The sequence below is a fragment of the Nipponia nippon genome, unplaced genomic scaffold, assembly GCF_047370975.1.
Source record: "Nipponia nippon isolate SJK-2023a ecotype South Korea unplaced genomic scaffold, ASM4737097v1 scaffold_7, whole genome shotgun sequence".
Lineage (NCBI taxonomy): Eukaryota > Metazoa > Chordata > Aves > Pelecaniformes > Threskiornithidae > Nipponia > Nipponia nippon.
This window is the reverse complement of record NW_028262391.1, coordinates 23092547-23112572: the sequence shown is the minus strand read 5'-3', so window position 1 is coordinate 23112572 and position 20026 is coordinate 23092547. Positions and strand designations below refer to the sequence as shown.

At 36.9% G+C, this 20026-nt stretch overlaps 1 protein-coding gene across 3 annotated transcripts in view; it reads left to right on the top strand.

Annotated features, from left to right (window-relative positions):
- Positions 1–20026, top strand: part of CLSTN2 (calsyntenin 2) — a 394596-nt gene that overhangs the window by 319180 nt on the left and 55390 nt on the right. For all 3 annotated transcript variants that reach the window (XM_087739556.1, XM_087739557.1, XM_087739558.1), the window contains 3 exons: positions 2599–2784; positions 8283–8531; positions 9108–9229. In XM_087739556.1, coding sequence (XP_087595682.1) covers positions 2599–2784; positions 8283–8531; positions 9108–9229 — 557 coding nt within the window. The remainder of the gene's footprint in view (positions 1–2598; positions 2785–8282; positions 8532–9107; positions 9230–20026) is intronic.

Below are 20026 nucleotides of genomic sequence, written 5' to 3'. Positions count from 1 at the left end.
CAGGCAGTGACTGCCAGCATCCTCTCTCCTTTGTCTGGACTCTGGACTAATGATCGCTCTATGTTTCAAAATGTTTGCTTCAGATTTTCTTGTAAATTTTTAATGCAGTTTAAGACAGTGGGAGAGCACCATTTTTCAAGCTTTCTGAAAATGAGGTCTGTTGAAAAACACCGAACTCTACCTACTAAATGTGCATATATAAATATATATTTTTACTTTTCCTTCCACTGATAGTTAGAAAGAATGTCTCTGTCCGTTTGCTTTAAAAGATTTCATTGACTGCCAGGACCTAGAATTTTTCCATTTGTGGAGTCCTCTTTCACCTAGGGCTAAAAAAAGTCAGTGAAACTTCAGCTGTGTATGCAAGAGTACTTTTGACAAATTTGACAGTTACATAGATGTACACATTAGGTAACAGTTGAATAGTTTTGTGACTTCAAAATAATTAACTATTTGCATCTCTGTATTAATGTGGCATTCTTATTTATGTGGCGTGGTAACTTGGCTGGAGTTGGCTAAAATGTGTATGAAAGATATGAACCTGTTAGAGCAGGTCCAGAGGAGGGCCACAAAAATGGCCAAATGGCTGGAGCACCTCTCCTACGAAGAAAGGCTGAGAGAGTTGGGGTTGTTCAGCCTGGAGAAGAGAAGGCTCCAGGGAGACCTTTCTGTGGCCTTTCAATACTTAAAGTGGGCTTGTAAGATAGACAGAAACTTTTTACTCAGGCCTGTAGTGACAGAACAAGGGATAATGGCTTTAAACTGAAAGAGGGTAGTTTTAGATTAGATATGAGGAAGAAATTCTTCTTTGTGAGGGTGGTGAGGCACTGGAACACGTTGCCCAGAGAAGCTGTGGATGCCCCATCCCTGGAAGTGTTCAGAGCCAGGTTAGATGGGGTTTTGAGCAACCTGGTGTAGTGAAAGATGTCCTTGCCTATGGTGGGGGGTTGGACTAAGTGATCTTTGAAGGTCCCTTCCAACCCAAACCATTCTATGATTCTATGAAAATACAAACTGTAAAGATTGCTGAAATACGTGTTTTTAATTAATGCCGCTTGTTTGGGTTTTCTCTGAAGCAGGTTGCAAACACCATAATTAATTGCATTTAAAAATTAAATGCTTCAGTTGAGAAGCATAGTGGTTTGTATGGCATGTCCAGGTGGCTGCCTAAAGCAGGTGATAGTTTAAATGTTGTGGCTGTGAGACATCTGCATAAGCAAAACCACAGATTAGTCAGTTCTGGCTGAAAGCATGAGTAGTCCTTTCAGCTGTAACTTTCTGTCATTAATACTTTACAAAATTAGTAAGACATTTGAAGACAAGAAGTGGCACTACAGATGTGTTTTATTAGCTTTTGGTCACAGTCCAGTGAGACTGATGTATATAGCCTGATCCTTGGAGATGTTTGTTCTGTATGACAAAACTATGAAATCTGACCAAATTCAGTGCAATAGACAGCCTCATCCCTGTAGAGCTAGCTTGTAGTCTGTCACAGGGACTTGGACACTGGAGATCCAGACTGACACCAATTAGCAATTCTTGTCAGGATATGTATGTACCCCATGCTTGTGTGACTCTAGCAGCAGTAGTATTACTTAATTGAGCCTGCCACTCTTTTACAAAGAGTGGGTTTTTTTTTACAAAAAACCCAATTTTTTTAGGACAGTAACTGATTGATATCAAATTCAAAAAACTTTTAATTTTGTCTTAGACAGTGGCCTTTGAGAACAATATGTCTTATGAGGTTGAACAAGGACAAGTGCAGGGTCCTGCACCTGGGTCAGGGCAATCCCCAGTATCACTACAGGCTGGGGGATGAAGGGATTGAGTGCAGCCCTGCTGAGAAGGACTTGGGGATACTGATAGACAAAAAGCTGGACGTGAGCTGGCAATGTGCTCTCGCAGCCCAGAAAGCTAACCGTATCCTGGGCTGCATCAAAAGAAGCGTGGCCAGCAGGTCGAGAGAGGTGATTCTGCCCCTCTACTCTGCTCTGGTGAGACCCCACCTGCAGTACTGCGTCCAGCTCTGGGGTCCTCAGCACAAGAAGGACATGGACCTGTTGGAATGGGTCCAGAGGAGGGCCACAAAAATGATCAGAGGGATGGAACACCTCTGCTATGAGGAAAGGCTGAAAGAGCTGGGGTTGTTCAGCCTGGAGAAGAGAAGGCTGCAGGAAGACCTTATTGCAGCCTTTCAGTACTTAAAGAGGGCTTATAAGAAAGATGGGGACAGACTTTTTAGCAGGGCCTGTTGTGGTAGGACAAGGGGTAATGGTTTTAAACTAAAAGAGTGTAGATTCAGACTAGATATAAGGATGAAATTTTTTACAATGAGGGTGGTGAAACACTGGAATGGGTTGCCCAGAGAGGCGGTAGATGCCCCATCCCTGGAAACATTCAAGGACAGGCTGGACAGGGCTCTGAGCAACCTGATCTAGTTGTAGATGTCCCTGCCAATTGCAGGGGGGTTGGACTAGATGACCTTTACAGGTCCCTTCCATCCCAAAGCATTCTATGATTCTATGTCATTTAAAATTACATAACTCCCTTCACTTTTGTAATCACTCTTGGATCTTTTTTGTTGTTGTTTTTTTCCAGACTGGAACAAACGGATTGAATACAAGCCCGGTTCTGGCAGCATACCTTTGTTTCCCAGCATTCATCTAGAAACGTGTGACGGACCAGTTTCCTCAATACATACCACCATTGAATTACAGACTAATTACATTGGAAAGGGCTGTGATCGTGAAACGTACTCAGAAAAATCTCTGCAGAAATTATGTGGTATGGATATGGCTTTCAGTTGATATAATAATCATATTTTTCCACATAAAGCACCATTCCTTGTGACCTGTAAGCATGCAATATGTGGATTTGGCTCAGCTGGTTCCTTTTGGATTGTAGCAATGAAAATGAAGGGAGTGGTGATATTTGACTGGTGCTCCATTCTTCTTTTCCATTTGTTTTCACTCTTTCATACCTTCTGCCTGCTTTACTGTATTTTTTTTTGTCTTCTGCTCCTCTTCCCTTCTCTATTTTCTCTCTTTCCTCATTCCACCAGTTTCTCACTCTTTTTTCCCTCTGCTACTAATATTAGTGTGACAGTGTAGTGAGATTTCAGGTATAGATTTGCCATCATAGGAAGACCATAGGATTTGATGACAATTGAATCTTCATCTTGTGTTTCAGTCTTCCTGACTCAGCTTTCTGTCCTGCTGCTAAGTACTGTGCCAGAGTAAAAAGAAAGAAAAAGGAACATTTGAGGCAATCATTTGAGCAAAAATATTTGAGAAACATGAATTTCAGAAAAGAGGTATCCTGGTGGAGAAAGGTTTCCTAACGATTTTCTTCCCTTTTCCTGCTTTGTTATAGCTTGTTCTAAAAGATACAAAATAATTTTGAAAGGTAGCTTAAATACTTGAGGACAGTGCTGTATTTTCATTACTTTTAAGATTATGTGTATAGCACAGCAATGGCAACACATTAAGCCTTTTGAGATCTGCTGTCTCTTCTCCTCCTCTAAAATCCCATCTTCTTAGAGTCCTCATCTGAAGTCGTGATGGTGTGGAACACTGATTCTCATCTTCTCCAAAATGTCTCTTTACTTGGCTTCTGTCTGAGCTACAGTAGCACATGTACACTTTTTTTCCATCTAAATGCATGGATTTTGGTTTGCGGTACTCTGCTGTATGGCTTACATTTGCTTTGATAACCACACAACAGTGTTGCAGGTATATTAAGATCAGTACACTAACCTTTAAGAAATAATTTTGTACATGAAAATTTTCAGCCAATTCCCAGGGAAAAATAGTTTGCAGTTACGATTACCAATTACCTGTGGAGACTGGGAAAGTGAGGTAAAGGTGAGTGGGAATAGTAGCATTCTCATAAAATCTGAATATTTTCAACCTGAAAATTGCTTAGTTAAGATTACAGAAACAATCATAATTTTAATCCTGTATCTTTATCCAACTGACTGGGATCCTAGAAAAGCAGGAGAAAACCCATCTGCCAACAGTGTGCATCCTCATCATGTTAATGACATTAAAACCGAGAGGTTGAACAAGGTTATGTGACCTATCAGGGAGTTGATTTCATAAAATACTAACATTTTAATAAAAATAAATATGTTATAGCTAAAGCCAAGTAATTTTGCGTCCTCTAAGAACCTGTATTGGCAGCAAAAAGAACATTGTTTTATGCCTGTTACAGACCTGAACTGCAAATCGTTCAGAGCAAATCACTACGTACAAGATCTAAACCACCAAATGATTACTTTGACATAAAACACTAATAGCAACTATTTCCAACAATATTATCATTTTAAGTGTAGGACCAAAAGTAGGTACCTTCTGCTGGTGTAAAATTCCTTAGTTGAGGAAGGTTGTACAAAGTGTAAGGGGTTCAGTTCACAGAGTGTGGCTTGACTACCTTACCGGCTGACACTTAAGCAGTAGAAAAGAGAATTTCAAGTATCTCTCTTTCTCCTGAATAAACTAGACATTTCTCAATACTAGTGCAATCTTAATTCATTGTTTGCACCATGTGTAGGCTGGTGAAAAGCAGAATGATCAAAAACATTTCAGCAGGTCTGTCAATGCCTTTGTAGTAGTTGCAGGCAGCCTTTGAACAGGTGACAGGTGTACTGTCTAACATTACTGCTGAACTTTCAGTTTTTACTCAGCACATCCGTGAAGGAATAGAATGTAAAGCACTTGAGAAAATAGATAGAGTGTAAAAAGTATATGTAAATGAGGGGTAAAATTCTTGCTACTGAAAGAACATTTTTTTTTTTGTCCAAGGTTTCCATATCTTCATAGAGAAGAACAGGTAGGATAGAAACTTGTAATAGGACTTTGATAAAAAGGTTGTAAATGAAAACGAACTTCACATCAGAACTGCATTTGGACTAGCTTACACTTTGGTATTTAGTATTTATTACCATGCTTAATGTAGAGAGAACTCTTATGAAAGCAGGTTAAATTATTTCTGGAAATCAGTTTTCTCCCAGAAATGACCTTATTGTATCTAATGGTTGGATGAATAAATTCTTTTAAAAAGGAAGAAAACCCTGAATTTTTTTCTACTAGTAAAGCACTGTGCGATTACAGAGAGTGCAGAACTGAGTGTTCACAGACAAATATTCCTCTGTGCCGTGTAAAATGCAAGATTCTTTCTCTGTAATTAAGGACCCAGTTTATAAATCCTGTGCTCATTTCTTCATTTATCTGTTGGAAATCTAGAGAATTCAGATGCTAAAGACAGTGCATTAAAATTCATTTTTATATGACTGATGGTTTAATTCTGCCTTTCAATAACCCAGTGATTTGTACTCACTTTGACGGTCAAGGTGGGCAATTTAAATGATTAAATTATACTTGAGTCATTTTAAATTCAAGGAGTTATTAGTGTTGTGCCTCAAAGCATTTTAGTAAGCGTTTTTTCACCTTGTCATCCAACAATAATAAAAAATAAAGAATGTATAAAAGACACGATTTGGACTGCAAAAACATATCCAGAATAAATCCCACTAAAAAAAAAATCAGTTAAGGGGGCCTAGAATATGGTGGAAAGATGACTATGGTCCTCTCTTCTTTCCCTCTAAATGTAGATAACATAGAAAATAATGGGATTGCTAATTCTCACGTATGGCAGACGGGAAACTGAAATATGGACACACTGAATATCAGATGCAAGGCCATGATGCAGCTAAGAGGGTGGATCCTGCCCCGTCTCCTTTATCGTGGGTTGTGTAGCTTTGCAGGAGGCTCAAAGAAAGTTGTTGATCTGATTGAAAAGTAATCATTTGGGCTTGGTTTTATTTTGATGATTAGCTTCCAGCTCAGCCAACAGCCTGGTCCAACTCAGCAAGCAGCATCAGTATGTGCTTAACCTGGCACAAAGTTTGCAGTACAAGCATGAAAGGTGGGGAGAGGAGGTGGGGGCCAACTCTATAAGTTGCTTGTGAAAACAAGCACTTTAATATGCAAGGGGGACCTCAGGGGTCTTAGTCCAAAACTGTGCTTAATGCAGTGGCTCCCGCATTATTCTGGAAGCATTTTAGAAGAAAAGGGCATCAGCCCCTACATTTTGGAAGGGCACTGATCCCGTTGCATGATAAGACTCTTCTGGGAACGCTTTCAGATGCATCCTGTTTGTGTTGCTCCAGGTCTGTGTATGTACATGGCTGAGCAGCTTGGGATGCTGGTTGGATTTATTAGGATTGAAACAGTATGATTTCTTCCAGCTAAATCTCCCAAGCACATAATCCAATAGTTGTTCTCAGGACAGGATTAACACACACTAACAGGATGAGGTTCCAAAGTAATCCATAAATCTCCACAAAAAGATGGGCAGATGAAGTAGAACCTGTTGAGCTTGGTACTGATTACCCAAATGCCCTTACACAAGCCTGACCTTAAGTTGGGAAAATAAGGTAGTTTACTTAAGCACTTTGCTGAATCAGAGTTTAACAAGCAATATGAGAGACTTCCATTTTGGAGTTTTCCCACAGATTCATTCTAGTGGGAAAAATAGATCTTTCCAAGTTTTTATAGCCAAAGTAGATAGAATAAGTGAGGGATGAAGCTGCTTCTTTGAGCCCATAATTTACTTTAAGTAATTTAATAATTTAAAAGCATTTAAAAGCATATTTCCTTTGATATACACCGTGGTGCAAGCAATTTCTGTTCCTTCTGTAAGTTTAAAAAGTGACCATAAAAATTAACACGAAAGGAAATTGATTGAGAAAATTACGGTTTTACTTGTGTCCTGTGCAAGTAATTTTATTTTTTAGAGGCTTGGATTAAAAAATAAACAGAAAGTTTATCACAAATTGTGCCATCTGGACAAATTGAGTTTGACATATTCCTGTTGATAACATCTGTGTATTAAGCAATGCAGTGTGGTGTATTATCCAGAATTAGAATTTATAAAATAAATACACTTTGTCTATGTGCTCAAATTCTAAACATGTAGGTGTTAGGTTTGATATTACTATCTCTTCAAAATAACCTCATTTTACAGTAGTAAATTTTGGAGAATTGTCTAAGAAATTCAGTTACTGAATGGTATGAATGTTTTCATATCATTACTATAATGCTTTTAAAAATCCATAGGATACAATTCCACACATTCTTGGCTTAAAATTCTACACTGCTGCAGAGAGTCGGGATCTTTTTCTCTCCTTGGACACTGAAGGAGGGAGGGATGTCTTACTAGTTTGGGATTTTTTTATTCAGTTGTGGTTTGTTGACCATATTCCTACTTGACAAAACATCAACAAGAATACAAAGATTTTTTGTGCTTTTTGCTCTGGCAAGCATGCTTTCTGCTAAATACTATCTTTGACCAGCTAAGTAAAGGCTCTGGCTAGCTTATTACAGGTTTTTAAAAGTGTCTGACAATTGTTAAGCTGTAAGAAAACACAGAGCTGTAAAGAATTGTGCTGTAAAGAATTATCAGATCTTGGCACCACATTATTTTCCATTTCTGTTTTTGTTTGTTTGTTTGTTTGTTTGTCCGTCGTCTCATCCCCCCCTCCCCCCAATTAATTCTAACAAAGAACTACTGTGTAGCTGCAGACCACTTTGCTTATGATTTACTTTTGGGTTGGGGGGGAGTGGCTAATCTGAATTGTGAGTACCACTTAAAAGTCTTAGATCTATCATTAGGCAAGAACACATGGAGTTACAACCATCATGTATCTGCCAGAAGCCAACATTAAAGTGATATTATCTGTTTTAGGGTGAATACTCTGTATGCACTGACATTCATATCAACATTATTGCGAATATCCATGGCTGTCTACTGGACATTAGGAGACTAGTCCTACATTCATCCCCACTGTACTGTATTTTGCAACACATCATCCCCACATACAATATATCTCCATGCTGTCATGGAGGGAAGATATAAAGCTTCCCAGCTGGTTCTAGAGAATTTGGTTTTAGCCTTAGCAGTTTCAGTCTTAGCAGTTCTTGAAATAACTGAAGAAATGTCATTAATGAATTTTAGAAAATAATGAGAAGTTTCAAGAAAGATAGCTTCAAAAATTTTTCTGTAGTTTTCTGTGCAATACATTTAATCTAGAGAACTCTTACTGGCTTACTATGGTCAGTATTATGTAATGTGTATGTGATTTAACAGTGAAGCTAGTAGGACCATTTAGGTAGTAAAAATAACCTGAACAGTGTGAATCAGACCCCTGGCCTATATTAAATTAAGCTTCACAGCTTTTTCATTAGTCTCTCATCATGTTATTCATTATATATCATTTGCAGGAGCTTCCTCAGGTGCCATTGACCTGTTACCATCTCCCAGTGCAACAACTAACTGGACAGCTGGGCTTCTCATGGATAACAATGACATGATTTTTAAATTTGATGGAAAGCAAGGAGCCAAAATCCCAGATGGAATAGTCCCAAAGAATTTAACTGATCAATTCACCATCACTCTGTGGATGAAACATGGACCTAGTCCAGGATTAAGAGCTGAGAAAGAGACTATTCTCTGCAACTCTGATAAGACAGGTGAGACTGTGTATTGAAAAAATGTTTGGCAAAGGGCATAACAAAGTTAGTAGAGTGTTACCATCTCTCCTCAGTTAATCTGGTGTAAAAAAAAGTTACTAAGCTGGGATGGTGCCACTCTAAGCATTGCTGACTCGATAGCTTATTGAAGCAACTGGTGTTTCAAGCACCGGTTCTCTTCTTGGATAATGTGTGTGAACACATCTGTAGGAATTTATAGGAATTGGTTGATACAATAGTTAAATTAGGTTTGATTTTTTTATTATTTAGATTGGGAAAAACAGTTCTAATTCTTCATTGAAACTAGTTAGATTAAATATTGATTTGGATTTTATTTATTTGGACATGAAGCTTCCATAAACAAAAATAATATGGCGCAATTCAGGAAGATGCTTACCATATGTGGCTTTCCTGAGAACCATAATGATCCATGATATTGAGAAGAGTTAATTCTTTTGTGGTTTTTTATTTGGTTGGTTTTTGTCTTTTAGGTGTATATTGCTTTCAAATACATTCACCTAAACAAAAGTGTTGCTAATAGTTCAGATCACTGATCTTATCAGTCCCTCCTTTCAGAGATGAACCGACATCATTATGCCCTGTACGTGCACAACTGCCGGTTAGTATTTCTGTTGCGCAAAGACTTTGATCAGGCTGACACCTTTCGTCCTGCGGAGTTCCACTGGAAACTGGATCAGGTACCTGCGGTTTTCTCTTATCTGTAACCCATCCTTCTCTTCATGCCCTTTAGAAATTATAGAGAACAACCCAAATCCTAGCATAACTTCTTTGGGAAATCGGAAGTCAATTGCAATTATGTTGCAACTTGTAACTGTTATGACTCTAATTGGCATACACTTTGTTGAGTCATTTAAGTTAACTTTGTTCAGTCATTTAATACAGTAGGTTTTTAAACTAAGTCATTTTAAACAGTAAGTAGAGGTTTATATCCTTTGGCAATGAATAGAGACATAACATTGCATATAGTTCCCTAAAAGTTTTCCATTTATCATTCAAAAAAAATCTACTTGGAAATAGATTGGAAGTGGATGAAAGCACAATGGAAGTGATGGAAACCTTTTCAATAAAGACTATGCTGACACAGAGAAAGGCATTTTTAATATACCGTAAATCTCATCTGTAGACTTTTGCTTTCATCTGCTGTGCTGTATGTAACTTCGCCTTATTATTATTGCAAGGAAATTATTATTAAAGAGATAAGAGTTGCCTTTCATAGATTTATTAATTCTAAGCAGGATAAGGATCATTTGGATGAAAGAAGACAGACTTCAGCAAAGTAGTATTTTCTCAAAGCAAGTTTCTCCATGTCTTTGAGTTCAAACTATGATATTGAAGATGTGGATATAGGAGTGGTTACTTTCCTAATTCACCTTCAAAATGCATAAAAAAAGATGATCTCTGTCATGATTATCAGATGAATGTGGTAAGAAACAATGTAATGATCATGGCACTTGCTTTTCATTTCCATTAACCAGTTTGAAATCAGTTTCTACTGTACTTGATATGAAATCTTACAGTGTCTAGAAAGGGGTAAATTTACATTAAATCATATTGAAGATTACAAGTCATGAGTGACTGATGTCCTCTCAGATAATGCAGTTCTGAGCGCTGAAGATGGATTTGTATTTCTAATCTGTATACTAAGCATCTAAATTAATAATAATATAAAGTTTATGTAAAGTATTTTGACTTCGAAAGTTGAATGCAATCAACTTCTTTTCTATATCTTACAATGAGTTCCTGTCACCAGCTATTTGGGATTTTACTTAAATGTCAACTGCAGATATGAGAAGTTGTCTGCTGGTGCAACTCCCCTAGCTTTATTAATTTCAGACAAAATCTGTATACTTGCCCAAGGTATTCTTTATCCCTTGTTAGAGAAAAAAATAGCACTTGTACTTAACCAGTTAGATACACACGCTCTTAGCATGTTGTTTTGAAATGATGCACCCTCAAATTCATTCAGATTTCCCAAATCAACAGACCATCCAGAAGTAGATTTCTGAGATGAGCAGCACTTTCTGCAAGGAAATAATACTGTCAAAATAGAAATATAAAGAGTATGTGTTGCTCATCAGTAACATGGATGCTAATCAATTTTCAGTGCAAGGCTAATCACACACAAAAATTCGCTTGATATAAAAAAAAAAAATTCAGGATACACTGTCTTTTTTGTGATATAAGAAAGAAAAAAATAATTGGAAAGATGTTAGCATTCCTGTACTTTCCAGTTTATGCCATTTTTCCTATCTATTTTTTTAAAGTATGGAAATGTTGTGGAGAAATTAGAGTAAGAATAAAGTAATTGTAGATGGCAACAGAGATGAGAAAGTTCTTTCACACAATCAAACACACCCCCTGTCAATGGAAAATTATCTTTGACAGTACATTTTTCTAGTATTTTGTCACAGCTAAGTTACAAGAGTTACACACAAATTTCAGTTACTGAGAGGATATTGGTCCTTTAAGTAGAATCCCAAATATGTAGTGACAGGAACTCATTGATTGTGATGTATATCCTAGAGGAACCCAAAGATTTCAACTAGAAACTGAATAAGTCCTTGGAGATATTTGGACATTCAATTGATTGTACTCTGAATTATGTTTCTGGAGAGAAGTTATGCTGTTGAAGCCATCTCAGCAAGAGCATATACTAATGGCAGTCCAAAGTAGTGCTTGACACATTAACTATTTTCATTTCTAGTGTTTGGCTCTAAACTGTGTATTTTGTTGTCTCCTGATAATCATTTGTGTAATCTAAAATATGGTCCCAAATTGTAGCACTACAGAAAAGTGGAGCTGCAGTTGGGCACTGAAGGGCGCACTTTCCTACTACTATTGAAAGCTCCTATATGACGGAATCTAGAGCTAGAAAAGATTTTTTAGGTCACATCATTCATTTTCTTTCATTCAGCTACTATCAATTGATTTCCACAGTATATTTTCAACTGCTCTTTCTAGCTGAAAGAAGAATGTAAGATTAAAGTATAAAGTTTGTAATGGGTTGTGTGACCAGACTTCCATGATGATTAATTGATATTGTCATGGTGATACTGATGTAAGTTTTATCATGAAGGGACCTGGTAAAGGTTGCTTCTTTACCTCTTCTTCAATGCTCCATCTGGCCTATATGGTAGAGTAAATTAAAAGAAACTGAAAATAAAACATATGTGAATAATGGGCTGGTAAGGAACTTGCATGGTTTTGAAGACAAGGCAGTCAGAAATTTTGACTTCAAAGTAGTAAAATTATGTCAGCTTTGAACTATCTACCCTGAATTGTCTACCTTCAAAAGAACAGGATACTTTAAAACCATATCAAAAACCAAGTTAGCATCCCCACTACAAACTCCTCTGGATCTCAATGAAAAGAAGCTAGGACTAGATTTTCAAAAGTAGATTAAGTGCTCTAGACACTTCTGAAAATCCTAGCAGGTGATTATTTGCATATTTAGATACTGAAATACCTCTGGAAATCTCACCCTCAGAACTGCTCGTTCTGTAGTGGCATATCGTCAGATTCCTTGTTTTTTTAAGAAAAGCACGGGAATTAAGCTGTATCTAACTGTTGTACAGTTTCTGTCTGCACTGCACTGTGATATGGGATGCTGTAGACGGCATTGCATATATGACTCTGGAAGACAGTTAAAGGGGTGGTACAAGCATAGCCATAGAGCAAAAATGTGGCAGAGTACTTTATTGCTGAGCTTGCTTTATGATTGTGACAGCAATCCATATCTTGTTTTTGCTGAGAGGAATCCGGTGACCTTGGAACAGGGTGAAGCATAGACTAGTGAAATCATTTATCATTCTTACTGCAGAGTAGTAAAATTTAGTATACCAGCTGCTTTGGGCTCTACCTAGTCCACAAGACTACTCATTCTTTCAAAGAACTGACCAAGAATGTGAGCTTATTGTCATTCCAAATTTAATTTAATTCTCTAGATCTCATTTCTGTGGTGGGTGGGTGTGGCACACAGTTGCAGCCTCCATTCTTGGCTGAATACAAACAGTCATGTAACATTTTGTATAGCTACACCTGAGTAGTGCATCTGAAGCCTTGTGACACAGTACAGCCATCATAACTGTCATGCATAGGAAGCGTCTGAAACCTCCACATAGTAGTGGCTGCCAAGTTAGCGCTGGCAAGTTGTGTCTTTAATAGACCTAAGGAGTTTCATAGACCTAAGGATTTATTTTCAGTATGGCTTTCAGTGTATTTAGCCCCATTTTTTACATTAAAATTAATGGACTTTGCTAGGCTAATTTTTTGTTTATTGTGCTGAGGATGCATGGCCTGAGAGTGCCATAACCCTGGGCATATGTACCTTTAGTATTGAACTGCTAACATGAGATGAGAATGTCTGCAAAAAGTGCTTATAATCAGAGGTAACAGACTTTAAACTGAAGGTATCCTTGTTACTTATAAGAAACACATGAAAAAAAGAAATTGATATAGTTTGTTTTCTTCCCCCACTTTCATTCTTTTGGAAATTAACCATCTTTGTGAGATAATCCATTAGTAGCAATCTGGAAGAGAAGGTATGAAAAGAACCATGTTGAAGAAAATCAGTGTCAAGTCTCTAATGCATGCTGGATAATAAAAACTGCATGGTTTTCCCAAACAACTGCAATAGCTGTTTCTTTTTACTTATTCCCATTTCCTTGGAAGTGCAGGTGTTTCCTTTGTTTCAGAATCATGACCTTTTTTCCAAGTTTCCCATGCAAAGGTTTAAATTTAGTATCATGATGTGTTTGTCAACTTTTTTGTCATTTACTTTCTCATACTTAACTGTAAGACACTCTTTAAACCTGAGCACCTATTACAAAAAGTTTTGTCAGTAAAAGGCACTCAAATTATCATCTAGTTGTCTCAAATGGGCAGGAACATAGATGTGGTTTTAAGTGAATGATTTAGGCAGCCAAATGAAGATTTAGGCCATCTAAAAATAACATATGAAATATAAAAACTCTTTCTTTTTCTTAGAAAGCTGTGATGACTTCTGTTGGGCTGCTCATATGCCTATATGCTCATCTTGTGGACATGTGACTGCTTTTAAGGAGATGATCAGATTGTACAGCCTCCTCTTGCACACAGGGAATAACTGCATATGGGATGAGTGTGGTAGGAGCCTGAGCTTTCTGAGCTCCATACAGCACAAAAGTACCCTTGGTGACTTGGGAGCTGGTGAACTTTTTAACTTACATTTCTGATCCCATTTCCCTTCAGCTGCCGGTGCTATGTGCAGCCTTGTCAAATCCCTTGATGCAAGTATACCAGGACTGCAAAAGAGGTCAGTTTACAATGAGATTACGTGTATTAGAAATGGAGTTCTGTTGAAATCAGTGGGAAAATGTTAATTGATTTTAACAAGGGCAGAATTTCACCCTAGAGGTGTTAAAAAAAAAAAAAGTCTTCTCACTTCTTTTTTATTTCAGTACAAAGATATTTCCAAAAGCACTTCAGGGAGCTCTGTTAGCAACTCTGTTGTAAAGGTTTAAACTAGTGCCCCTTCCCCTCATTGTCATCCGCAGGAAAAACCTCTTTTAATCCTTGAATTTCTGCTCTAAGAAGTGACAATTCTTGTGTGTTCCCCATTTCTGGTTAATATAGTGAGAACTCTCTCCCTCAATTTCTGTCCATTTTAACTCTTTTCTATAGCCCACACAGAACCAAATCAAAATGATAGTTTGAATAATGAACCAAAGCATTCAAGCCTTTGGTGACAGTGGAGAACATAACATTAAATAGGACAATGCACAGTGTATTTCACACTCTGTTCATCATGGATATTACATTTCTCATACTAATGTTGAGGATAGTCGAGCCAAGAGGTATTCTTCCTTTCCCCAAATCAACAGAATAGAAACAATTTTTTGAGTGGGAGAAGGGATCTTAGCCAGGGATGAACATTTTGTTCAAGTACTTGTTTTTATTCACAATGGGAAATTATTTTCTGTTTTATACCCATGTTATCATCCTGAAAACAGTCTTCCAGCCAACAGGCAAAATTGGTATTGATCCCCTTAAAAAACAGAGAACGCACTGCATGATCTGGACTCATTCTAAGTCAGCATAAAGTAGATAAACATGCAGAAAGTTATTGTTTCTTTTCTAAGATGAGATAAATTGCTTTGAATAATCCAAAATAAGCCTTCAGTGCTTTTCATTGTGGAAAAGCCCCAAACAATTACTTTCATAATAGGAACTAGAATAAGAGGTTTAGATAAATCTGAATATGATGCATTCTGTTTCTGTGTGTGCCCATAGATGATGAAAGATCAAGGCAAGGCCTCCATTTGCATTTAACCACTTCACTGACTACACACAATAGAGTCTTCTACCTGTAGAAAGCAGTCTTGTCCAGTCAAGCCCTTCATTCCCATTTACTTTTTAAAATAAGCTACTGGATAAGGATATGATAGAGCAGGAGCTGACTTTTGAAGAAATATGTTACATGATAAGAGGGCAAAATGAAAGCGATTTGGTATCTGGACCTTTTCTTAGTTGAATTAGCTATTTCCATTAAATCACAACATTTATGAGTGAAAGTTCTTCTTATATGCTAGATTTTTAGAAATTGGTTAGTTGTGTGCATCTAGTTTTGAGAAGACAATCATTCACATTATGAAAGCCTTAGTGGCCTCCTTCTTGAGAGGCTCAGAGACAAAGAAAATGAGTGAATATTTATGGAAAGTACATAGTATTCTCAGTCCTAGAGGGTTAAAGGTACATGGAGGAGACAGGATGGCACAAGCTTTCATCATCTCTATGCACTGAACTTCACCTCTAGATAAAAGTCCTCAGGCTTGTCAGTCCCATACTTTCCAACGTGACACCCTATTGAAGGTTAACATCTTTTTTATGATGTAGTTTTAGTTGTTCTTTTTTACGTGAAGCTCAAAAGAGTTTCTTATGCTCTTAATCACTTATTTTACAAATTGGTATGCAGACCTGCACTGCTTTATGCATACATCTTTAATAAAACTACAGAAATAAGTAAGTGAGGTGTTTTCCTACAGAGCCAGGAAGAGATAAATGATAAATGAATCATGCTAGTCCTGCAACAGAGGTGAAATAATTCCAGGACTTAAAAAGTCTTTGCAGCATCCACGGCACCCCAAGTGTATTACATTATAGCCCTGTCTGTTCTGACACAGTTTATTTACCAGTTTCCATCTTTAAATGCTATTTTGATAAATTTTTATTCAGCATCTTGCTTCAAAACAGCTTTTGCTAGCACAAGGATGAGTCAGCAGTGCTGATAAATGCCGAAAATATTCTTTTTGAGACTCCAATTGAAAAAAGCTTGTTCAATATATATTTTTAATGCAACTGCAATATCACTGCTAATAACAAAATCTTGACAAACAAATCACAGTGGCTGGCAAGAACTTGCTTTATGACATACAAAATTTCTTTTGGTCCAGCTCTGAAGTATTCCCTATAAATTGGCATGTTTTTTTGCCTTTCTGATTTCTGCAGTCCAGCCCGTTGTGAAATGCAGTGACTGCTCTGTGCTCCTGTAAAACTTCTATGACCCTTAAAGAGCAACCAAGCTGTCTGCAGAAAATATTTTATAGTTTATCTATTTGCATTTACTTGAAATTATTTGGAAATGTTTCTATGTATTTGTAGTCTGCATTTTGCGGTTTTCTCATTTTTCTGACTGTGACAGTTTTATTATAATGGTATAGGATTTTCAGACTTGTTCATGCTGGGCTACTGTTCCTAAAGAGTTAAGATGAGCTAGGTTGACTCTTCTGAAAATGATACCTATTATGTATTGTCTTTCAGCTCTTACACGAGAAACTGTTATTCACATATGTAGTTGTGCTCATTACCTAGGGAAGTTAGAACTGTTGCAACCAGCAAGCCCTTTAGACCCTGAGACACCCATTTTTTCAATCAAATCAAAGAGGAAAAAAAAAATCAGGAAAGAAATTCTGTATGGAATGAAAAAGAATTTAAAACTGGCTATAGCACCATGAAGTAATGAGAAGTATTACTCTCTTAAAGCTTACTGTGGGAAGGCCCCCAAATCAATTTAATTCTCAGTATGCAGTTATTAATATGCCTAAATAAGCTGGATTAAACTGTCTCTTAATTGGCCTTGTTTCTACAGAACTCTGGGGACTCTAGAAATATAAAGCGTAGAACAGAAATTCCCAATCAAGCTATGCATATGAAGGTGAACAGTCACATTTGTTTTCCTATTTATTGGCTGGTTTTAGTATTTCTATTTTACACTGCCCCTGATTTATCAGTTATGCCACCAGAGTTTGTACAAAACATGCACAAACTGTTTTGAAAATGTTGCTGAAGAGCAAGATCTGTTACTTAGGCAATTTCCTAGGGCCTCTATGTTGTTTATCTTTCAAGAAAAGCAGGTTGGCTTTGGAGCAGTCAGGCAGTGTTTGAAGCATTTCACAAAGGTAGGACTGACATCTTTATCCTTCAAAATGCAGGTTAGGAGATAAATAGCGTGTGTTATCAATAAATATAAATTCATTTATCTATGTGCATGAGCTGTTTATTCCAGCCTTAGAGCCATGGTTTCTGGATGTCTGCAGTTCAGAAAGCACGTATAGTGGTGTTTTTCCATTGATTTGCTTTCCACGTCTGGATAGTCTCTTGGCAATAGCAAAGCCTAGGAATGCATATGTTTAAGCACGTGACGAACAATTGTGTAAAAATGCATAACTGAGCAACTTTCTAGTTACACAGTTAAAAAATAAACATAGAGTGCTGCCTAACTGTAGTCATCAGGTGTTACTGAACTGACATGCTTGCTTGATGCAATTTAGCAACAAGAAAGGTGGATTATAATAGAATTATTTCATCACGAACCAAATATGGAGCTAATCTAGTAAGACACATTGAAGTTACAGCATGACAGCACAAAGACATGCTGCAGCTACAGTACATAATCAGGGCTTTCAGGTGCTTTATCTGTCAGTATGATTAAGTAATTTCATTATTTAAAGCTGTAATTAAGCCATCCATATTTTTGAAACCTATTGTGAAAATAAGTATTACACATTACGAGTTTCAAGGCTACAAAAGCAGATCACAGCTTGCGTGCAAATTAGTTTGCAAACTCTTATGCTTCACTGCAGTGTTGTCACAATGCAACAGTGAATATACATTATATAGAAAGGTCCTTAATTGAAAGCTGAATACCTTATTTTCTAATGCAGTTATTTTCTTGCACCCAAGAAGAAAAGAAAAAAAAAAGCCTTATTCCAGGATTTTTTTCATTGTGCTATAGGAGTGCTAGATATGACACATAGGAGTTTAACAAAACTCATCATTGGTTATTGAAGTCCATTAGGCCACAGGGCATGTGGCTGGTTATACTGCCAGGTTGGTGACTTTGTGTGAAAGACACCTCAGGGTGTGCGTTTCTCTGAGGTTAATGGAGTCTCTTCTTATGGAATAGAGGTTGGTAGAAAGTAGGAAATCACATGGTCTTACAGGGAAAACTTTTCTGGTCAATATCCAAAGCAGAATTAATGGCAAGATGGAGTCATTTGCACAGCTCAAGAACAGGTGCTGGTTTGAGAAGAGCATAACAGTAACAACGTGAAATTCTGGCAAATGAAATAAAATGGTAGATCACATTATAGTCAGATTCCAGTGAACTCAGTCTACCACGCTTAGCAAAGTGAATGGAAATCTTCCTATTGTATTGTTGTCCATAAATCCAACTTGTTATTAGACTAGGAAACTGAAACTTACAGAAATCAAATTCTTTGCTACTGAAATGTGCATTAAAATGGAGCTAGAACTTGATCTACTAATCTTCCCTTTTTATATTTTACCCATTAAATTTTATTTTCTTATATTTATTATTCAGATTGGAGTGGGTGTACTTGGTGCAACCTTGGCAGAGAGAGATGGACTTTATATGTCCTTTTAAAATTCCTTCTGGCCTTGTTATATGTGACTCTCTAATTAATGTCTAATATATAAAAAATATATTATTATGGTTGCTAATGGTTTAATGAAACTTATATCAGTAATTTGTCACGTGAAAGTGACCATATTAACAACTCCACACCTAAGGCTGTAGGAGATATTTAGCTTTAGTATGGATTTGTCAGTTCTCACTATACCACCTCCCTAGATGATCAAAACCAGTTTTCTTATTTACAGAACTCTTGGGATGTGTTAGGAATGACTGTGGTGGGTAAACCAAATGTTTATAATTTACACGATTTTGAAGATCAGTTTCATTTTTCACAAAGAACTCTAAGACACACGTTTAAACAACACTTTTTGTATTTACCAGACTTTCAGGAGAATTGATATCTGTCAGCCATATTGAACTGTTATGATATTAGTGGGCTTATTTGCTGCAGAAAGTAAAAAATTACCAAGGGCTGCATTAAGCATCTGCAAAGCTTATAAGCCAGTGCCTTCGCTAGTGTAAATCTGCCCCATTCTCCTCAACGCAACTGCTACTGCACTGGCTGAGAATCTAAACTTTTGCTTTCTTACCAAACAAATATACGCTCTGTAAGAGTAAGGGAATGTCAGCAGCTTTTAAATAAGGTTAGGATAGCTGTGCAGTTTTTTAATTCAATGCCACCAATTAGAAATGAAGTCTTCAAAATGTGTTTGGATCCATGAGCTTTGCCAGAGCATGACAGGATTACTTCAAAATTTAATATTAACCAGCATCTCAGCCCTGATTATATTACAAATAATTGTGAATCCATTTATAGTTTAGTAGTATTGTTAGTGCTGGATAGAAAATGGAAATCCTTATGAATAATTTCATGTCTTAAAAGCATTTTTTACTTTAGAGTCGCATATTCTTTGTAAGCAGGAAATGAACCCTACAGAAGCTTCCTAGGCAGGGAAAAGCAGGATCCTCACTTGATTTTTCCATTAGCAGAAATTGTTTTCCGATGAAACTGTACATTTCCAAGTGCAACTTTAATGTTAAAAGTTGCAACTTTATTGAATCATAATTTCAGGAAAATCACTGATATGGTTTAGTATTATTATTGATAGCTGTAATATTATTATTAGTATTACTTTTTTATAATATTTGCATAAGTCATAAAAATCCTACATCAGCAAATAAATTTCCAAAAAGAAACATAGCTATGACATATCTGTTGCACAAAGTTCTACTATCATATTATAGCGTACTTTCCAAGTTTTAAGGTATCCTCACAGCAGCCAGTTAAGTTCCTATTCCTAATTTACTCACCTGCTCAAAAACAGATGAAAAGCTGCAGGCTGATAGGGCGCAGATATTCCAAGCCCTGAGCTAGTATTCTTCTAAAGAGACAATTAATGGTATTCAAGACACTGAAGAATTTTACTGCATTTTTTCAAGTAGTTAGTCAGAGTTCAGGGTCTTGCTAAGTTATTTTCCAATCTTACAATGATTGTTTTATTACAAATTCAGCCTTTTCCCTTTCAATTTGTTTACTCCAATTAACCTGTGGACCCAAATT